This window comes from Ovis canadensis, chromosome 13, assembly GCF_042477335.2.
Source record: "Ovis canadensis isolate MfBH-ARS-UI-01 breed Bighorn chromosome 13, ARS-UI_OviCan_v2, whole genome shotgun sequence".
Classification (NCBI taxonomy): domain Eukaryota; kingdom Metazoa; phylum Chordata; class Mammalia; order Artiodactyla; family Bovidae; genus Ovis; species Ovis canadensis.
Window position 1 is genome coordinate 93937286 of NC_091257.1, and position 18097 is coordinate 93955382.

The 18097-nt window shown below is 56.6% G+C and overlaps 2 protein-coding genes across 6 annotated transcripts in view; one reads left to right on the top strand and one right to left on the bottom strand.

The window, feature by feature from the left end:
- Positions 1-8901, top strand: part of PTPN1 (protein tyrosine phosphatase non-receptor type 1) — a 64731-nt gene extending 55830 nt beyond the window's left edge. For both annotated transcript variants that reach the window (XM_069548825.1, XM_069548826.1), the window contains exons 6-9: positions 2614-2823; positions 3118-3279; positions 3654-3880; positions 5591-8901. In XM_069548825.1, the coding sequence (XP_069404926.1) occupies positions 2614-2823; positions 3118-3279; positions 3654-3880; positions 5591-5777 (786 nt within the window). In that variant the 3' untranslated portion in view covers positions 5778-8901. The remainder of the gene's footprint in view (positions 1-2613; positions 2824-3117; positions 3280-3653; positions 3881-5590) is intronic.
- Positions 8902-10010: 1109 nt separating this feature from the next.
- Positions 10011-18097, bottom strand: part of RIPOR3 (RIPOR family member 3) — a 74230-nt gene continuing 66143 nt past the window's right edge. For 3 of the 4 annotated variants that reach the window (XM_069548820.1, XM_069548823.1, XM_069548822.1), the window contains exons 15-22: positions 17697-17820; positions 17071-17206; positions 16320-16481; positions 15515-15676; positions 14821-15023; positions 13622-13705; positions 11688-11778; positions 10011-11267 (exon numbers count right to left, since the gene is read on the bottom strand). In XM_069548820.1, coding sequence (XP_069404921.1) covers positions 11164-11267; positions 11688-11778; positions 13622-13705; positions 14821-15023; positions 15515-15676; positions 16320-16481; positions 17071-17206; positions 17697-17820 — 1066 coding nt within the window. In that variant the 3' untranslated portion in view covers positions 10011-11163. The remainder of the gene's footprint in view (positions 11268-11687; positions 11779-13621; positions 13706-14820; positions 15024-15514; positions 15677-16319; positions 16482-17070; positions 17207-17696; positions 17821-18097) is intronic. The other variant, XM_069548824.1, reaches the window with a different exon arrangement.

Consider the following 18097-nt stretch of genomic DNA (forward strand, 5'->3'; position numbering starts at 1 on the left):
CGGGTCTCTCATCCACAGTCGCTAGTTTGCAGTGAGGGAAGAAAGGCCCAGTTTGGGGGAGTTTATAACACCAGGGGCTGGCTCTTATTAAATGATGGCCTTGGACCACCTCTCGGCACTGCTGGACGCAACCCTGCTGAGGACCCTTTCACGGGGAAGCTGCAGAGCTCGCCTGCGCCCCAACCCCCACTGGAGACCCCCGCCGGTGACGGAGACCGCAGAGGGGAGCTCCGGGGGGCTCCCTCAGACGTGGGCACCCCGGCCTTGTGCAGCCCCACGGCCCACCTCAAACTGTCGGTCCTGAGCCGAGGGTACCTGAGCCGAGGGTACCATATCTCTCCGCCTGTCAGTCTACCCCCAGCCCGGGCTTTTGGAAGGCTTTCCGCAGCGGTTCGAGTGCGGTGTGAGCAGTGCAGGCCCAGAGCGGACCCCCAGGGCCGCAGGCGGGCGGGCCGACGGGCAGGGTCTGCTCCGGCCTTGTCTTCATTTGCAGCTTAACTTTCGACTTCTGCTCTGTAGTCGCCTTGGCTCCTGGAGTGGGTTCAGAGTGGGAGTGAGATGGAGAGCTCGGCGCAGGTGCCTGGGAGCGGAGGAGAAGTGGAAACCGCGCGGCGGCCCCGCCCTGCTGAGCGTGCGGGCCGGGGGCGGGGCGCACACGGCTTCCGCGCTGACCGACGAGGGGCTGAGATGGGCGTTTTTCAGGAGTAATCTTGGCGGAGGGTTGGAATGTGCCTGGAGGATTATGTGGTAGACTTTTTTTTTAAATGCTTTTGAGCACTTGCGAGCCTGGCATTACGAATGACTTCTGGTAAACTCGAGAAAATTTCTTCTCTCGTTGAAGAGAATGGAATTCCCCCGAGCAGAAGAGGCTTACGCTGTCTGGGCGGCAGAGCAGAGAGGTTTGGGGGGAGATCTGTTTGCTCTAACAGAATGTGGTTTTTTAAAAAAATCTGTTCTGAGTCTTGTGGATCTGTTCGCGCATAGGTCTGAAATGAATTCCTTGAGAAAGGTGGGCAGGCATGAGGGAGAGCGTAAACAGAGATGACCCACACCTTTTCAAGAATTTAAAGAAGGAACTTGCTTTTGGCCTGTTCTCTTATTCCATTTTTTAAAAATCTTTTTAAGTGCTTTTCTTACCACCACCACCCCCCCCCCAAAAAAAAAGAAAGACACGTTTCTCTTTTAAACCATTAAAGTATATAAGGAGGTCGTTTTCTAGGAAGGAAGGCGTGGAGCTGCCTGTGTGGTTTTCAAAGTTATCCTGATGTGACCAACAGATTGGTTCCAGTTCTGCAGGAAGATACCAGCATGAGTCACGGCTGGTGCGGGGTGCCCGTGTGTGTTCTCTGCGGGTGTCAGGTCCTTGCTGTTTGTTATGGGTCCTTTCCTACATTTTTGTCACCGTCTGGTCAGGGAGGGTGGTTGTACCAGAGGCGTGAGCTCTGGGAGGGCAGGGCTGAGTCGTCCCTCGTGGCACCTGGCACCCAGGAGGCACATGGTGGACATTCGCCAAATGAGGGGAGAGGCGCTGTCGGCCACCAGGTCTCCGGCCCAGTGTTTCCCCATCACCTGCTCTGCGGGCGACCTGGGTGCCAGCGTGGCCCTTGGCTCCACGCTGCTGGTGGGGTTCCTGTCTCAGGCCTTACTTACCTCGTGACTGGCTCCCGTGACTGTGGGCACTTGGTTTGAGGGCTCTCCTCAGTGAGAACCACGGTTTGACCGTCACCCCTGGCAGCCCGCTGTCCACTCTGGGAGTGGAGTCTCAGAGGAGCAGAGCTGGAATCAGCCCCAGAGGCCGTCCTCACAGTTCACCTGGGAGCTGATAGGGCCACGAGGAGACACACTCGGGGGCAAGCGTCAGGGTCCACCTTCAGGGTCCCTACAGCAGGCTGTGGACACGGGCTCTGGAGTCAGGCAACTCAGATTGAAACTCCTGCCCCCCTGCTAGTAGAGCGGTGCCTGCCAAGCCTCAGGCTTCTGATCTGGAACATGGGAGTAACGGGGCTAGTGGGGTGGCGTGCGAGAGCTCCGGGAGCCCAGGCGCCCAGCGTGGGAGCGCAGACGCTCAGTGGGGGCCAGGCCAGCTGGTCTTACCGGCACCCCTCCTCACTGAGGGACTGAACCACACGTGCAGCCTCCAGTCTTTGGGGACCGAGTCAGTAACCTTTTTCTGTAAAATGACAGTCCTCTGAGACGTCCGGATCGTCTTGTAAAGCCCCGGGTTCCCCAGAGCTGGTGCCCCTCACGTGTGGTTACATTTCCACTCTTTGATGTGAAACCCCGAGGCGCTGATGACAAGACTGCTGTGGGCGGTGGTGCAGCAGCACTTTGACTTACGGAGAGAAGTCAGTTGTGACCTTGAAGACAGCAGAAGGGAGAGGGGAGTCGAGATGAGGGCTCCTGGGGGCGAAAGTGTTGCAGCTGAAGCAGGAGCAGCCTAGCGCCTGTCCAGGGCTCGGGCCTTGTCCGCTGAGTCTGCGGTCCCGAGGAGAGAATCTGGGAACGAAAGCTCCTCGTGGAGGTGGGCGGGTCGAAAGGCACTTCACACTTACTTGAAGTCAGTGGTTCTCAGGTGATTCTTTGAGAGTCATCACATGTGTATTTCTCTTTCAGTCTCGAGAAACCCGAGAGATCTTACATTTCCACTATACCACGTGGCCTGACTTCGGAGTCCCCGAATCGCCGGCTTCGTTTCTGAACTTTCTCTTCAAAGTCCGCGAGTCGGGCTCGCTCAGCCGTGAACACGGCCCCATTGTGGTTCACTGCAGCGCCGGCATCGGCAGGTCGGGCACCTTCTGCCTGGCTGACACCTGCCTCTTGCTGGTAAGACATCCCTCAAGACCGCAGGAAGCAGAGGGAGCATGCAGTGACCGCCAGGCTGGCCTGGCCGCGGCCCTCTATCACTGTCTGCGGTCAGTCTGCTTTGGTCTTGACTTTCTAGCAGCTTCCCTCCTGTCAAGGGAGCTTTACCGTAAACAGCTTCATTTGGAGGAGTGCTCTTAAAGCCAGAGAATCCCCTTCCCTCACACTCTTCCTCACGCTCCCCTAGGACGTGTACAGTCATGTTGCCTCTGACACCCAGACCTTGCTCAGCTGTGTCTCCTCTCTGGCTTTCAGATGGACAAAAGGAAAGACCCTTCTTCTGTTGATATCAAGAAAGTTCTGTTAGAAATGCGGAAATTTCGGATGGGGCTGATCCAGACAGCAGACCAGCTCCGCTTCTCCTACCTGGCTGTGATCGAGGGCGCCAAGTTCATCATGGGAGACTCTTCGGTGCAGGTCAGCATTCCTTTTGCTTTAATCCGAGTGTGTTGGTTTTAAACTTTTGCCTGTAAAGAAGGAGGCTGTTCACTGTCAAAGTTGAAATAATGTCATGTGTCAGGGGAAAGAGCTAGACTTCATGTTTAAGTCTGTTTAGCTAGAAAGTTGTGGGAATTGTCACCATGTTCCAGTTTCTTTGAAGTGCTCACCCAGAGAGCATTAATAGGGAAGTTAGACCTAATTTTCCAAAGATCTCATCTTCCAAGGACACGGCTGGAGACCCGAGAAGCTGAAAGGCCCCTCACCTAGCCCTCACCTCTCCTCACTTGAAAGGGAGCAGATTTCCTGACAAATCACCAACCGTGAAATCTTCCTCTTGCTGCTTTTTCAAGGAGCAATGGAAAGAGCTCTCCCACGAGGATCTGGAGCCCCCACCTGAGCACGTCCCCCCACCTCCCCGGCCCCCCAAGCGAGTCCTTGAGCCACACAACGGGAAGTGCAAGGAATTCTTCCCCAACCATCAGTGGGTAAAGGATGACACTGAGGAGGAGGATAAAGAAGACGGCCCCATCAAGGAAGCAACCAGAGCCCCGTTAAACGCCCCCTGCAGCCTGGAAAGGTAAAGATGGTCCTGGCTTACTGGAGGGGGCAGGGGCGGGCAGCCTTCTCTTGGCAACTGGTACTTCTGTGTCCTTGGGGAGACGGGGAGAGGGGCCCCTGGACCAGCCTTGCGCCTCGGCTGGTGGGCGGAGCCTCTGGACTGAGCACAGGTTGGCCGGGGAGAGGGACTGACTGCAGCAGGGGCCTGGCGCCACCTGGTGGTGCCTGTGGGAACTGGGGCTCCCGTCAGGTCTCCAGCCCAGTGTCCACGCGACAGAAAACAGGAGCCGCGCTTCGGGCAGGTCCTGAAACTGATATCCAGGCCTGACCACGTCCCTCCAGCCCCTAGAACTCAACCTTTTCGTGTAGCTTTGATTGTCGTTTTTGTTCCTTACGGTTTGACAAAGATTACTGAGCACCTACTCGTGCCTGTGAGAAATGAGATAATTAGAGCAGGGCCCCTGATCTGTGTTCTGGACCATCTTGTTGGAAAGGGCACAGTAGGTTGTGGTGGGGGCCCCATGGATGGGACTGTGATGGAGGCGCACGCTGAGGTGGTCAGCCTTAGAGAAGAGCCACCCAGCCTTTCCTAGGAGGTCAGGGAGGGCTGCCTGCAGGTGGTGACATTGTGCCGGAGCTTGAAGGGTGGACAGGAATCAGCCTGAGCTCGTGGAAGCAGTGCCCTCAGTGCCTCCTGTTTCAGAGGGCAGCTTAAGATTAGCGCCCACTCTGCCCTCACATTTGTCTGCACCTTGCGATTCAGCCTGCAGCAGTTCTCAGCAGGCGTGTGGAGTGCAGAGGTGTGTAGGCAGAGGTGTTCATGGTGGCATCACCTGTAGTGGTGAGAAACTAGAGGTGGGTTGATTGTGTATCCAGGGCCTGTAGTGGTGAGAAACTAGAGGTGGGTTGATGGTGTATCCAGGGAGCGCATCGGGAGGGCTTTCCCCCTGTGCTGAATGCTCTGCAGCTGTTGAAAGGCAGGATCAGGGTGTATTCTTGTGGCCGGGCTTGGGAACGTCAATGCAGGAGTGAGCAGGTTGCACGCGGTGTGTGCCCTCCGGCTAAGCGTACCATCCAGATCTTCCCTGGTTACTTTGCCAAATGCTGGTTCCAGACCTGAGTCCTGGCCCATGAACCCACTCCCAGGGCCTTTTGTGCACCTCTCATTCTGGGGCTCTAGAGACACTTGTCCGGGGGAGCCTCCCAGAGCAGAGCCCGAGTGCGGGAGGCTGTGCCCGGCTTCCAGGGCCTCCGCTGACATTCGAGAGTGGACAGTGTACTCCCCCTGAGGGCTCTTCGCAGGCCACGGGCAAGAGACGGAGGGGGCCCGCGGCTTGTGCCGCGTCGGGGTCACGTGTCCTGTTTCTTCATTCATGAAGACCGTGGGGCGAGGTGCCCTCCACATTCCATGGGTGAAAGTGAGGAGCAGGGAAGCGTGGATCTGGGCACTGAAAGCCAGAGGGTGCCAGGAGACAATGGAGCAGGCCAAACTCCTGAGTGTCTGCACCGGGGGGAGCCCGCACGCACCCAGGCCTCGCCCCGGACCCCTGCCCTGGCCCTGCAGTCAGGCCCTGGCAAGGAGGTGGTGACAGGCAGTCTTCCAGCCAGTGTCTGCGTTGTCAGGCCGTTTCCAGGGGCCTCCATCCCCTACAGTTCCTCCCATGATAATAGCATCCTTGCCGTTGTCTTCCCGGGCGAGTAACCCTTCTCTGCCCCCTTAACTCCTCAGCGCGAGTCAAGACACTGAAGTCAGAAGGCGGGTCATGGGCGCAGACCCTGCGCAGGGGGAGCCGTCGCCGCCTGCAGAGGAGCGAGACCAGCCGCTGAGCCACTGGAAGCCCTTCCTGGTCAATGTGTGTGTGGCCACGGTCCTCACGGCCGGCGCGTACCTCTGCTACAGGGTCTGTTTCCACTGACGGACGTGCTGGCCAGACCGCCTGCAGAAAGCCTGGCCTTCGCCCGGCGGCGGCGCTCGGTGCCGGGGAGGCCCTGAGCCCGTCCGGAAGAAGCAGGCCAGAGGTTTTCAGAGTCTAGAACTGTGAGGGCTAACGGGAGAGGACTGGGGATTGGCGCACTGGGGACTGGAGGCGCTGAGGCCCCAGGAGTGGAGGAGTCTGATCTCAGGGCCTTAACCTATTCAGGAGTAAGTAGAGGAAATGCCAAATACGTCTCTCTCTCTTCCTTTTTTTTGTTCATTTTTGAAAAAAAAAAAAATAGAATTACAACACATTGTTGTTTTTAACCTTTATAAAAAGAAGCTTTTTGTTATTTCTGGGGTTGGGGGGAGAAAAGACCAGGCACCTATGAAACTGCCTTGTGCCCTTAGGTGGCCTCACCAGATACAGTTTTTATTTGATTTCCCAGGGAAAGACTCCCACACATGTACGAATGTAAACTCCCTTGGCGAAGAGGGTTGAGAGTCGGACCCCGTCTGGCTTGAGCACAGCCCCTGCTGCGGGCTTCCCCTACTGGGAGAAGGAGAGCAGCGAAGGCCGTCTCTAGAAATCAGAACCTGGCTTCTGCTTCTGCTCAGGGTGTCCCGCCTCCGTTTCCCCACACAGCCCTCCCCTCGCGGCTCCCCACTCAGGGTCCCCTGGGGCCAGAGGTCACCACAGGGCGGCCGCCGGTCCTCCACCCAGGCCTTGAGACCCAGATGGAGCAGGTACTGCTCGGCTCGGAATAGGAATCCTGTCTCGGCAGAAATCCCCCCAGTTGGAATGTGTCACTGTTCAAGTTAAGGAAAAGGTCGAGGAGGAGCCTCAAACCTCCAGTCACGGAAATCACCTCCCAAGATGATTCATTTTTTATTGGTTTTTCACATTTTACCTCTTTTCTAAGCAACCGTCTTTGCATCCAGTGGTTTAGCAGCATGCAAACAATTTTTTGTTTGGAGGTGATTTTGGGGAAGGTAGAGCTCCTGTGAAAAATCAAACTGTTCATGGGAGGCGGGGGCAGCCAGGGAGTGCATGCGTCTGCAGCTCTGCAGCGCCGGGCTTGTCTGAAAATGCTTGGTTTCTTTTCAGTTCCTGTTCAGCAGTGACACACAGCCTGACCCAGCGCCAGCCTCGTCCGCCTGGCAGGCAGCCGCCGTGGGTGAGGCTACAGGCAAGGCCGCAGCCGCCCGCGAGCCGCGGGTCTGCACTGAAGCGGCCCTCCTGGGCGCTTGGTCTCAGCTGCACCATCTCCCCTTCCTCCCCCTCCCCTGCTTGGAGGACCACACCCACGGCCCAGTTCTGAGGAGGGCACAGGAGGGTGCTGTGCCCATGGCATGGGGCAGGGCAGCCTGGGTGGGCAGCAGGGCCGAGTCTCACGTGGGGGCCCACCGCGGGCGGCACACAGTCCTTCCCGCCGCCCTCCTGGGAGACTGCCCGTAGTGAGCCTCTCTCCACTCCATATTTATTTTCACATTGTTTCCCCCGAAGACATCCACAGTGCACTGGCATCTTCTTAAACCAGTAACATGTTCAAGGTTTTGGATGTCAGCCTTGCACCAAGGGCTTTATCCAAAAGTACAGCAGTAAACCCTCAGGTCGGGCTGGGAACGGAAGACTTCGCCGCAAGCCTCCACGTAGACCAGTGCCCAGTAGGAGGATGGCTGGGAGCTGTCGTTGTGTCGCAATGCTGTGGCGTGCTCGAGAAGGAGTCTGCATGTGTTCATAGAGCAAGGGGATAATGTATAATGGACACTTGGCTATTTAAGACATGGTGTGAGGTTCCTTTGTCCCAGTTCCTCATCTCCCCAGTTACCTGCTCAACCTTGACCTCAGCCACCACTCCCCCTGTGTGTATTAAGATGCATGTCCTGTCTTCCTGTGTCCCCATCAGATACAACGTGCTTGGAATACTTAGCGCTCTGCTGACTAGCGTGCCCCATGTATAAGTCCAGTTTCCCTTTGCACGGTCTGATCGTTACATGTCTGTGGTTCCTAAGACTGTTGCTGAAATAGTCGCCATTCAGCAGTGGAATGACGTTTTCCAGTAACAGATAGTTGCCTAATTCCTGGCACAACCCTCTGGTGACTTCCTGGTGAGGCCCAGCCTGTCCTGCTCCAGCTGCGTCCACTGTAGCTCAGACATTCCAAGGGCATGGGGAGCCATGGTCACACCTGGACATGTAGCGGATCAGGGTCCTCCCTCCCACCCACCCCCACACACACGCACCTTTCGGATCAGCCTCCACTGCGCCCAAGTTCATACTCGCCTTGAGCGGACCGTGATTTGGAACCACGGCAACTGTCGGAAACCGCCCTTCCTGAAACAGCCTGTACGACAGTCCCTTCAAGTCAGCCTGGGGCCCTCTAGGTCCGGGTGCCTTGCTGCACGAGGCGTCTGCCCCCACCTCGAACTCTGGGGACTGATGGTGCTCAGGACTCCGCCTGCGTCAGGGGGAACCTATGACCTCCACATTCAGTGGCTTTTTTTATCAAGAAAAAATAAAAGGCAGCTGTGGCTCACGAGCTGCTCTTTTGCCAGCATTTTCACATTTTTGCCTTTCACGTGTTAGAAGCTCTGCATAAGTTTCCGGGGGGGAGCATCTGCGGTGTTGCCCGCAGGCCCTGGTGAGGTGCGATGAGGCTGGGGGCCAGGCTGCAAGTGTGTTTGAGTTGGGCTTGTCCGTCGGTTCTGTTAAGTCCTGTATGTGTATGTAGTAGTTTGGGTGTGTATATTTAGTAGCATTTCAAAGTGGATATACTGATTTAACCTCCTATCCTTGGAAAACAGATGGCTCTGCGTCCTGTCACACGTATGTTAGAGAAGTAGTGAGCTGCTCTGCTATATGCCTTAAGCCAATATTTACTCGTCAGGTCATTATTTTTTACAGTGGCCGTAGAATAAACCATTTTTACAAAAATAAAAACAGCCAGGTGTTTTGGTATAATACCTTTCCAGGTGTGTGTATACGTGGATGCATGATGGGGGGGGGCGCGTCTCAGGGTCTTCTGTGACCTCACAGAACTGTCAAACTGTACAGTTTTCCAACTTGCCATATAAATGATGGTTTGCATTTTAGTTGCAACAATAAAAGTCTTTTTTTCTAAAGAACATGGATTTGGGGTGCTTCCCATTTCTTTGCTTAAACCAGGGCCTAAACCAGGCTGGGCAACTCATGTCTCTTTCCATGCCTGCTGCTGTGAAGCAGATGTCGTTCAGGAGGGGCTGCAGCTTTTCCACATCTGAGGATTACGACAGCCTCCTAGGGTCATGGGTGTCTTTGGCCTGCGAGAACGTTCCCCACCTGGTGTGTTTACTCGGAACGTCGGGGCCTCTTCTTATTCTTATCCCTCAGTAACGGTAACAAAACTCACCATTTCAGTGTATTAGGGCCCTTGAATAACTTGACAAGTTTATACAAGTTGTTTGAAGAACTGCTCAAACTTGACAAACATGTCCCCTCTCCAGGGGACCCACCTCTCAGCCCCTTTCCCAAGCCACATTTGATGTGGAACTGATGGAGCTGTAATAGTGAATGGATTCATGTAGTGTAGTCTGAAATCAAATGGGACTCTCCCCTAAGGTGATTTCTTTTAACTTCTTACTCTGGAATAATTTCAGATTTGCAAAATGTTGAGGAAATAGTACAGAGAATTCCCCTAACATCCTTTAAGGTTTTATGGTTGTTTCAAAGCTGGCTGCTGAGTAAACTGCGGGTGCTGTGGCCTCCCATTGAGATCCGTGGAACCCAGAAAGGAAGACGGCCTGTGGTCACGGGGCCCCCGAGCGCCCAGCAAGGACAGTGGGGACCCAGAAGGTGGTGCCTCCCTCACCCACCATCACCTCCGACTCCAAAACTGTCAGTGTCGTCTCAGATACAGAAAAAGGCAGCTGAGCTTTCATGAGGAGGTGGGATGCCAGTGTGAAAAAAAAAAATTTGTAGCCTTGAGCAGAAATTAGACAGGGCCCAGGGCCAGAGAACGGTGGCCTCCTGGTGTCTAAGGAGAGAGGACTCGGGGTGCCTGGGGAGACTCCAAGGGGCGCCCTGCCCCAAGACCACCCTCCGCTGCCGCCATGTCTATGGGAGAAGCCACTTCAGAGTCACGTTGGAAAGGGCCCTGGGGAATGGGGCGGGGGCTGAGGGTGGCCTCTTCCTTCAGGATATTTGAGAAAACCACCACTGCCTTCCGTGTGTCTCAGATAGAGTGAAACACCAGTAAAAAGTTATTTTTATTGAAATTTCAGAAAACATATCAGCAAGGCAATAAATACTGAATTAAACCAAAAAAGCACAAGATATATACATGAAATGTAAATGAGCACATTTAAATTACAGAGCTTTCCAATTCCACTGGACTCCACATCCAGAACCCGGGTGCCTCTGTATTAACCCAGAAACATCCCAGGACACTCTGGGGTTTTCTTAAGACTTAAATAGGAAACTAATTTTCTCTCTTTAAACGTGATGTTCAGTGAAATCTTTCTTCAGACCAGCGCATGGCCTCTGAAGCAGTTTATTTAATAAGCCCTAAGTGGACTTGCTTCAAAATTCCATTTTGATTTGTGCTTCATTGTGCTTAGGCAGCCCGCCAGGCTCCTCTGTCCATGGAATTCTCCAGGCAAGAACGCTGGAGTGGGGTTGCCATTTCCTCCTCCTGGGGATGTTCCCGACCCAGGGATCGAACCCTGAGTCTCCCGCGATGCAGGCAGATTGATTACCGTCGAGCCATCAGGGAGGCCCCTCTGTTCTGACTGGCGAAGGTCAAAGCAAAGAACACTCAGCTTCTCGGCTGAGGCCCCGTCCTTGTTTCCTCGTGTCATACAACCACAGTGAGATCAAGGTCCATGGTTGGCAGGCCGCCCAGCTCCATGGGCGTCTGGGCTGCATGTCGGGCTGAAGTGAACAGTGGACACCCTGGCTGGGCCCTCCCGCGTGCCCCCCGACCCATACTGCCTCCTTAGCAGGGTCAGCTGGCCTGCTCGCCACCTCAGTCCCAGGCTTGAGGGAACCAGATAGTGCCGAGCCGGCTGCCCTGCTGACTCCCAGCCTTGGCCTCCTGGTAGCAGGACCAGCCATCACTGACCTGCCTCTGCAACCTGCAGAAAGTCGGGCAGATGCTCAAAGCCAAAGGCAGACCGGAGTGCAGCCCTCAAAAGTGCCGTGCTTGCTCTGTCCCGGGACGGAAGTCCCACGTATGCCCCGGGGCTTCGTAACTGGCCTGGATGTTTAGGAAGCAGCTTGGCCAGTTGGTGCTTCTCGGGGAGCGCTCAGCCTGCCCCCAGCCACACCCTCCCAAAACCCTCCCTGTGTTGGGGCCAGGCTGCAGCACAGACAAGGACGCCGGATGTGAGCCCATCAGCCGAGGCTTTTTAAAAGATTGTGATTTCAACATCTGCCTCCTGGCCAAAGGCCACATCTCTCTGTTCTGAGCAGAGTCTGTCCATCTTCTCAAAAGCCAAGCGGCCTTTCTCCCCTGAAATATCAAGGTCGTCTGTCAGTGGACTGCTCCTCCGCCTTGCTCTCATCTACTCTGGTGGGCCACAGTGGCCTCAGTGCTTCCAGACGCCCGGGCCTCCGGGGCCGGTGGACCCTATGACCCACCCGTGTCCAGCATGGCCTGCCGAACCTTAGTCCCACCTTACATCTGGCCTTCATCCTCACGGATCATAAACGGGGCAGGTTGAGAGGTTAACAGAGCGCCTCTTGCCACCTCAACCATAAAGGAAACTTGCCCCGGCCCAGCGCGGTGAAGCGGGTCGCTGGCGGTGCCTGTCCTGCGTGCGGGTTTGTGTCTTTGGGTAGCTGACCATGGCCTCCCCAGCACAACCTCTCCATGGACCCTGGCACCCCCAGCCCCTGCCCACATTCGGGAGCACGGCACGCTGGACCTCACCAAATGACAGCGTGGTTTCCCGGGCGGCCACACGCACGGCCTCCACGTCAGACTGGCACAGGCTGGCGATCTGATCGATGCTTTCCACGCCCTGTTCGAGGTTGGGGGAAAGCAGGCCCCTCAGGGGACATTTTAAGGAACAGGTGTCTGCTTTCATAAACCCCTGCACAACCAGCCCTAGCGTGGTCTCTGCGATCTCAGCCCCTTCCTTCTCCGAAGGCTTCCATGCTTCTCACGAGGCCTCAGGCTTACTGAAGTGCCATTGGCAAACGTCATCTTTTCCACCCTGACACATTCTGAAAGGCCCACGTTGGAATAAGACCTGCTTTCTTCTGGACCTTTCTACCTCCTCTGCCTCGCCCAACCCTGCCCTCCAGGTCAGACCAGGAGAGGAATAACTAGTGTCCTGGTCCAGGCACGGCTGCCCACCCGCTGACCTCCAGCCCCAAGGACCGGAGTGCAGGCTAGCCCCCTCTAGTGGGCACCTGGTCACTCCCTGGGTATTTGATCATAACCAGATGGACCTCAGAATTTCCAGTCGGTTCCTTCCAGAAAGAATTTAGTCTGTATCGGACCATTTTTCATCTAGCAAAATGACAAAGAGTTTTTTTAAAATAAGAGTTACAAACGCAAATAGGAGTAAAACCAGCACCCCCTCGAATCTGCATTTTTACACAAATGAGTGTAAAGGAGGGTGTTGTCTCAAGAGTCTCAAAAGCATTTAGGGGCTCCCCTGCTGGTTCACTGGACAAGACTCCACCTGTCAATGCAGAGGACACAGGTTCGATTCCTGGTCCTGGAGGATCCCACGTGCTGCGGGGCAGCTCACCCCGTGGGCCACAGCCACTGAGCCCACACGCTGCGACAGCTAGAGCCCGTGTGCCTACAGCCTTTGCTCCGTGAGAAGACAAGCCCCCCACGACGAGAAGCCTGCACTTGTCACAACGAGAGAAAGCCCGGGCACAGCCACAGAGACCCAGGGCAACCAAACATGTTATTGTTTTTAATTCATATTTTCTGGCCCTGGGATAACACTGAGCACTAAGTCTAGCGTAAGGAAGTAATTCAGAACTCCATATAAATTTTAAAAGTTTTATGCACAGAGAGGGATAACTTTGGGGGAATTCCCTGGTGGATCAGTGGTCAGGGCTCCACACTTCCACTTCAGGGGGCACTGGTTCGAATCCTGATTGGGGAACTGAAATCCCACATGCCTCGAGGTGTGGCCAAAAACACTTTTGCGTTTCTGCATTTTACACTTTTTTCCGTTTATTTTTGGCTGCGTTGGGTCTTCACTGCTGCACAGGCCTTTCTCCACTTGTGACGAGCCGGGGCCACTCTGGCTATGGTGCCGGGCCTCTCGCTGCAATGACTTGTTGCAGAGTCTGGGCTCTGGAGCACGTGGGTGTCAGTAGACGTGGCACGTGGGCTCGCTGGTGGGGGTCCAGGGCTCTAGAGCACAGCCTCAATAGTTGCAGCGCACAGAATTGCTTGCTCTGAGGTATGTGGGATTTTCCCGGACCAGGGATCGAACCCCATGTCTCCTGCATTAGCAGGTGGATTCTTTGCTCCTGAGCCACCAGAGAAGCTCTACACTGTTTTTCTACAATGAGCTTATCATGCTTTTAGGAAATCTTAAATTGAGGCTATTAAACCATATAATCCAAGAGCACAGAAGTGAGCCTCTTGGGGCCACCTGCTTGCTCATAGAGCCAGAGCAGACGCACCCCAGGCCACTGCTGAGGGGCCTCCACCCGCTGAGCTGCTGGCGGAGCTGACGGCCGTTTCTGTACAGCCACCTCTTTCCGGTGCTTTTCCGCTGCAGTGATTTTTTTTTTTTTTTGTCCCAGTGGAATCATTTAGAAATGCACTAACTTCAGTGTTAATCACAACCAGGCTTCTCTCCATAGCCAGCAAGGGCAGGTTAGACTCACCCGGAGATGTCTTAGCGCCACGCACGCAGCTTGCTGGAGTTGTGCATCATTTTCGGTCAGGGCGTTGGTGTAGAAGAGCAAAGCCTAGAAGATAATGTGGCTGTGAAGGGGGGCTGGTGAGAGCATAACCCATGGTGCTGCCCACCACCCACCTTCCCGGGTGCTCACAGCCTGCGCACCCCGCGTGGAGTTGGAGGCTGTGGTACTCAGTTCATCTGCAAGCACTGGTCTCAGGACTTCCCTGGAGGTCCAGGGGCTACGACTCCACTCCCAGTGCAGGGGAGCCTGGGTTCCATCCCCCGTCGGGACTGGATTTCCATCCCCCGTCAGGACTGGATGCCACAGGCCACAGCTAAGACCAGTGCAGCCAAATACATATTTTTTTGAAAACTCATCTAGTGTTTACAAAATGCATTCTGAAACTACCATCTAGGGAAAACGCTACATCAGAGAGACCCGCTGTCCACGGGGGACAGCAGAACTGAACACAGGGAGCTTGGGTGAGGCCGCCGGCAGGAAAAGCATCTCTTCATCACCATTTCCGGTCACAGCTCTGGCCCTGCCCCATCAGTCACGTGACCGTGGCCATGTCCATCCAGCTGGAAAATAAAGCTGGTGCTTCCTTTGCAATATTGCTTTAGGGGCTCATAGGAAGCGGGCGGGGTCAGGGAGGGGGGCATGGGGGATGTGCCTGGCACTTGGGTGCGCCCGAGACTGTGGTAAGTGTTGCCCAGTATTGCCCTTCTCCGACCCCGGTGGGCTGGTCCCCTGAATCTAGAATAGTCACAGGGCCAGGAACCTAAAAGGCGGAGGGGTCCCGTCTCTTGGTTTTTCAAGTAAATCAAACACAACGAACCAGCCAGCCACACGTGTTAGTCGAAAGTAAATGAGGGTGACTGTCAGAATTCTGAAAAAGGAACGTTCATGCAGGTGACGTCTCAGTGACCGACTAGATAACATGGCTGTAGAAACACTGGGCTGGGTGAGCTGGCACGCGTGGGGTGTGCAGTCATGACGGCTTGGCAGCCCGGCCCTGCCCCTAGGGCTGGGGCCGCCCGCGGTGAGGATGGCCACGCGCAAGACCGTGGTCATGTCGGGAGCATCTCGCGAGTGCAGCACCCCCATCAGTGTTTCTCCGAGACGAAGCCCGCCTGCCCCCAGCTCATATGCCCACAGAGGCCACTGCCTGCCACACTCACCTTTTCCCGAAAGCTCTTGTTTCTGGCCGCGTCAGCCAGGCGGGCGCTGGCTGCTCTGCACGCCCGGGGGGGTCCATCCAGCTGGAGCAGCGCCCAGGCCCTCAGTGTCTGTGGCAGGGGCTGGAGCTGGCCCAGCCGCTTCCCCTGCAGCTTCCTGACTGTCCTGGCCTGGGCCCTGCACTGCAGTTCCTCCGCGAGCGTTACTGGAAGAGACAAGAAGGGGGCGGCTGGGGTGCCCTCTGACTGCAGCCGGTCCGGGCAGCTGCAGGCTGAACATCAGCTATGGAGGAGCAAATCCCAGAATGCATCCTTGTGCTCACAGAGGCCCTCCCCAAACCGGTCCTGCAGGGGCCTCCTGGAATCTCCAGGAAGGCGTTCTAGCTAGGGGTCAAATATACCCTGAAGATGAATCAACGCCAGCCCCTACTTCAGGGACTCGGGCCAGCCCAGCATGCCCTCCTGTCCACTTCTGACCTCTGCTCTGTGCTTCCTACAACCTCCTGCCCTTGGAGCTCATTTCCACGTGGGCTGAACAGGGAATGTAATTAAATCAGGTTCTCAAAAGAACAGCTGGAGGGGAAAGGCATTCGGAAAAACTGGCTTCGCAGAGCCGAGACAGAGGGCTCCGCGACGGGCCATCCCCCGGCGTTACCGTGTTGCCTGTGGGGTGCCGGCCCGCCGCCCCAGCCCCTACCTTCCTTGGTGAGCTGGGCGAAGTGCTTCTCCAGGTCGGAGACGCTCTGCCTCCGAAGGTAGCTGTGAAACTGGAACCAGGTGACGGTCTGTTCCTCGGGGAGCCCGGCTCCAGGCAGCAGCCCGCCGCAGCTGACCACCTGCTCCAGGAGCCTGCGACAGGCTGGCAACACAGAGAGGGCGAGGAGAAAGACGGGGGTCTCGACCCCTGGGCGACGCCCCAGGAGCCCAGCCGGGTCAGTCTGGAGGCTCCGTGACGGCCCGTGGATGGGATCTCTGGAGCACCCCCCATTCCCACGAGGGACACACTCCAGCTGAGACCCCTCAGTCTGAATCCCAGAGGCAGGGCAGGTGGTTAGAACTGCTTAAGGTCCAGAACCACTGCCTGGAGTATGCCTGCCACCCTTCAGTGGTCAACACAAAGATGCTACAGCTCCACATTCCGGGGAAGAGTCCAGTCAAGACTCGTGATGCTGCTGTCGAGCAGATAGGGGCCTGCCTACCTTCCCCGGGGGCCCTTCTCTAAGGTTCTGCTGGAAGCTATGCAATCAACCGGTCCCCAGAAGCTGCACCAGCCCACGGACACAGGCTGCTCCCGGGGTTCACTGGCTCCCCGCTTCCCCGCCCTGGAAGAGCAGGTGCTATGTGGTCAAGTGAGCCATGCCTCCCTTTGATGCCATGCGGGCATCTGCAGGGGAGGCGGGCACGGAAGGGGCAGAAGGGAGGCCTGCGGTGGCGATGCTCCAGGCCCTGGGGGCTCCACACAGCGTTTCCCGGGGGGCGTGGGGAGGGGTGGGGAGGGCTACCTATCTCTAGCTGTCCCGGGTATTTCCCCCTGACTCTGTGCAGAAACGTCTTCTTGAGCTGGTCCAGCAGTGCTGTCCCCGGGCAGGACAGGGTGGTACCGGGCCCCGTGCAGCCCCTCCAGAGCTTCAGGCAGCCCCTCCTCCGCGTGGCCTGTGGGAGGACTGAAAGGCCGGGCTCAGAAAGCCACCCGGCGTCAGGGGAAGAGTGAGCAATGAGAGGCCTGGGGGATCTCTGCCCCTGGGACCCAAGGGCTTGGGGAGGGGGTCACAGCCTGGCCCCACGTGCAGGCGTCACCTGCAGAGACGAGCAGCCTTATCCGGTAACCGCCCGCCAGCCCCACGACACCCCCGGGACTGTGCTGCTCCCAGTCTCCCTTGACGGACAAGGGCAGGTCCCATGTGGGTGGGGTCCCAGCCCCTGTTGGGCAGCAAGCCATGTGTGCCTTGAATGTGTGCTGGGGATTCCTTCACTGACACCTACCCGGGGGCCTCCCCATTATACAGATGGGGAAGCTGAGGCTCAGAGCAGCGACTTGTTTGTCCAGGGTCACCCGGCTGACCGAAGCTAGCTGGCCTCCCTTCCCACCCCCATGGTGTGGATCTGGTCCCAGCCCAGCCACTCCCCCACTTCACGTCCCTTGGGTGCCATTGACTGTAGAGTGTCAGGAAGGGAGAGGAGCCCCCCACCCTGCCACGGGCTTTCATCCTCATCACTTCCTGCCATTCACACGGCCGGATGGCAAGTACTTACTCTCCTCAATGGACATCGCTTTGCTGACCTTCTCAAAGTCAAGCACAGAAAGTGTCTCTAGAACCTGCTTCTGCTGCGCAGCTTCTTCCAGAAGGCACTCCTGGACCATCCGCGACAGATTAGGGGAGCCCAGTTTCTGGGAAGCAGTCCACAGGGCACCAGGTTAGCCCAGAACATGCCCTCTGAGGTCAGCTACTATGCCCATGACCCCCACCTGCCCCTTCCCTGTCCCTCCTATCCCCACAGTAGCACTGTCATCTGGGGATTCCTCCTCGCCAGAGCAGCTGAGAGGACAGGATGCAGGCTGGAGCTGCCAGGAGCCTGCCAGAGCATGAAGCCAACCAGCGCAGGCAAGCAGAGCCGAGAGAGGGTGAGACCCAATCGTGATGTTGTTTGCAACCCTGGATCCAGCTGGACCTGAAGCCCACCTCTGGGCCTTTCAAGTCTGTGAACCAAATCATTTCCCTTCTGAACCAGTCTGGATTGGAGTGCCAGCATCGGCCACCTAGAGTCACCACCACTGCCTTTGGTGTATGGCCTGGGCTGCCTGAGGGCCACAGGACTATTTGCCCCTCCCACCTTGAATCTTCCACCCCACCCCACTCCACCCCCAGGGCCTCGCCCACCTGCAGCAGTGCTTTGCAGACCTGGAGGTGAACCGTGAGCAGCACGTCCAGCTCTGGGGCACCAGCTGTGAGCTCCCTGGACGACGCTCTCAGCGATGGTGGTGGAGGTGGACTCTTGTCCTTTCTGAGTGGAAGTGAGAACTGGGTGACTGGTCCGTTAGCATTCAGCTGCCTACAAGGACAGAGGAAACCCTCCCTCCCTGGAGAGCTCTGATCAGGGGGACCGACTCCAGGGCCCAGGGAGATGAAGTTAAACTGGGGAGAAAACTAAGAAACAGAGACACGGCAAATGGGAGCAACAACTCACACAGAGCAGGGGCTGGGAAGGCCGCCCCCCGCCCGCCCACTTCCCAGCGTGTGCAATTGGCAGCAGAAGCCTGAGGTTCAAACGAATCCCTAGC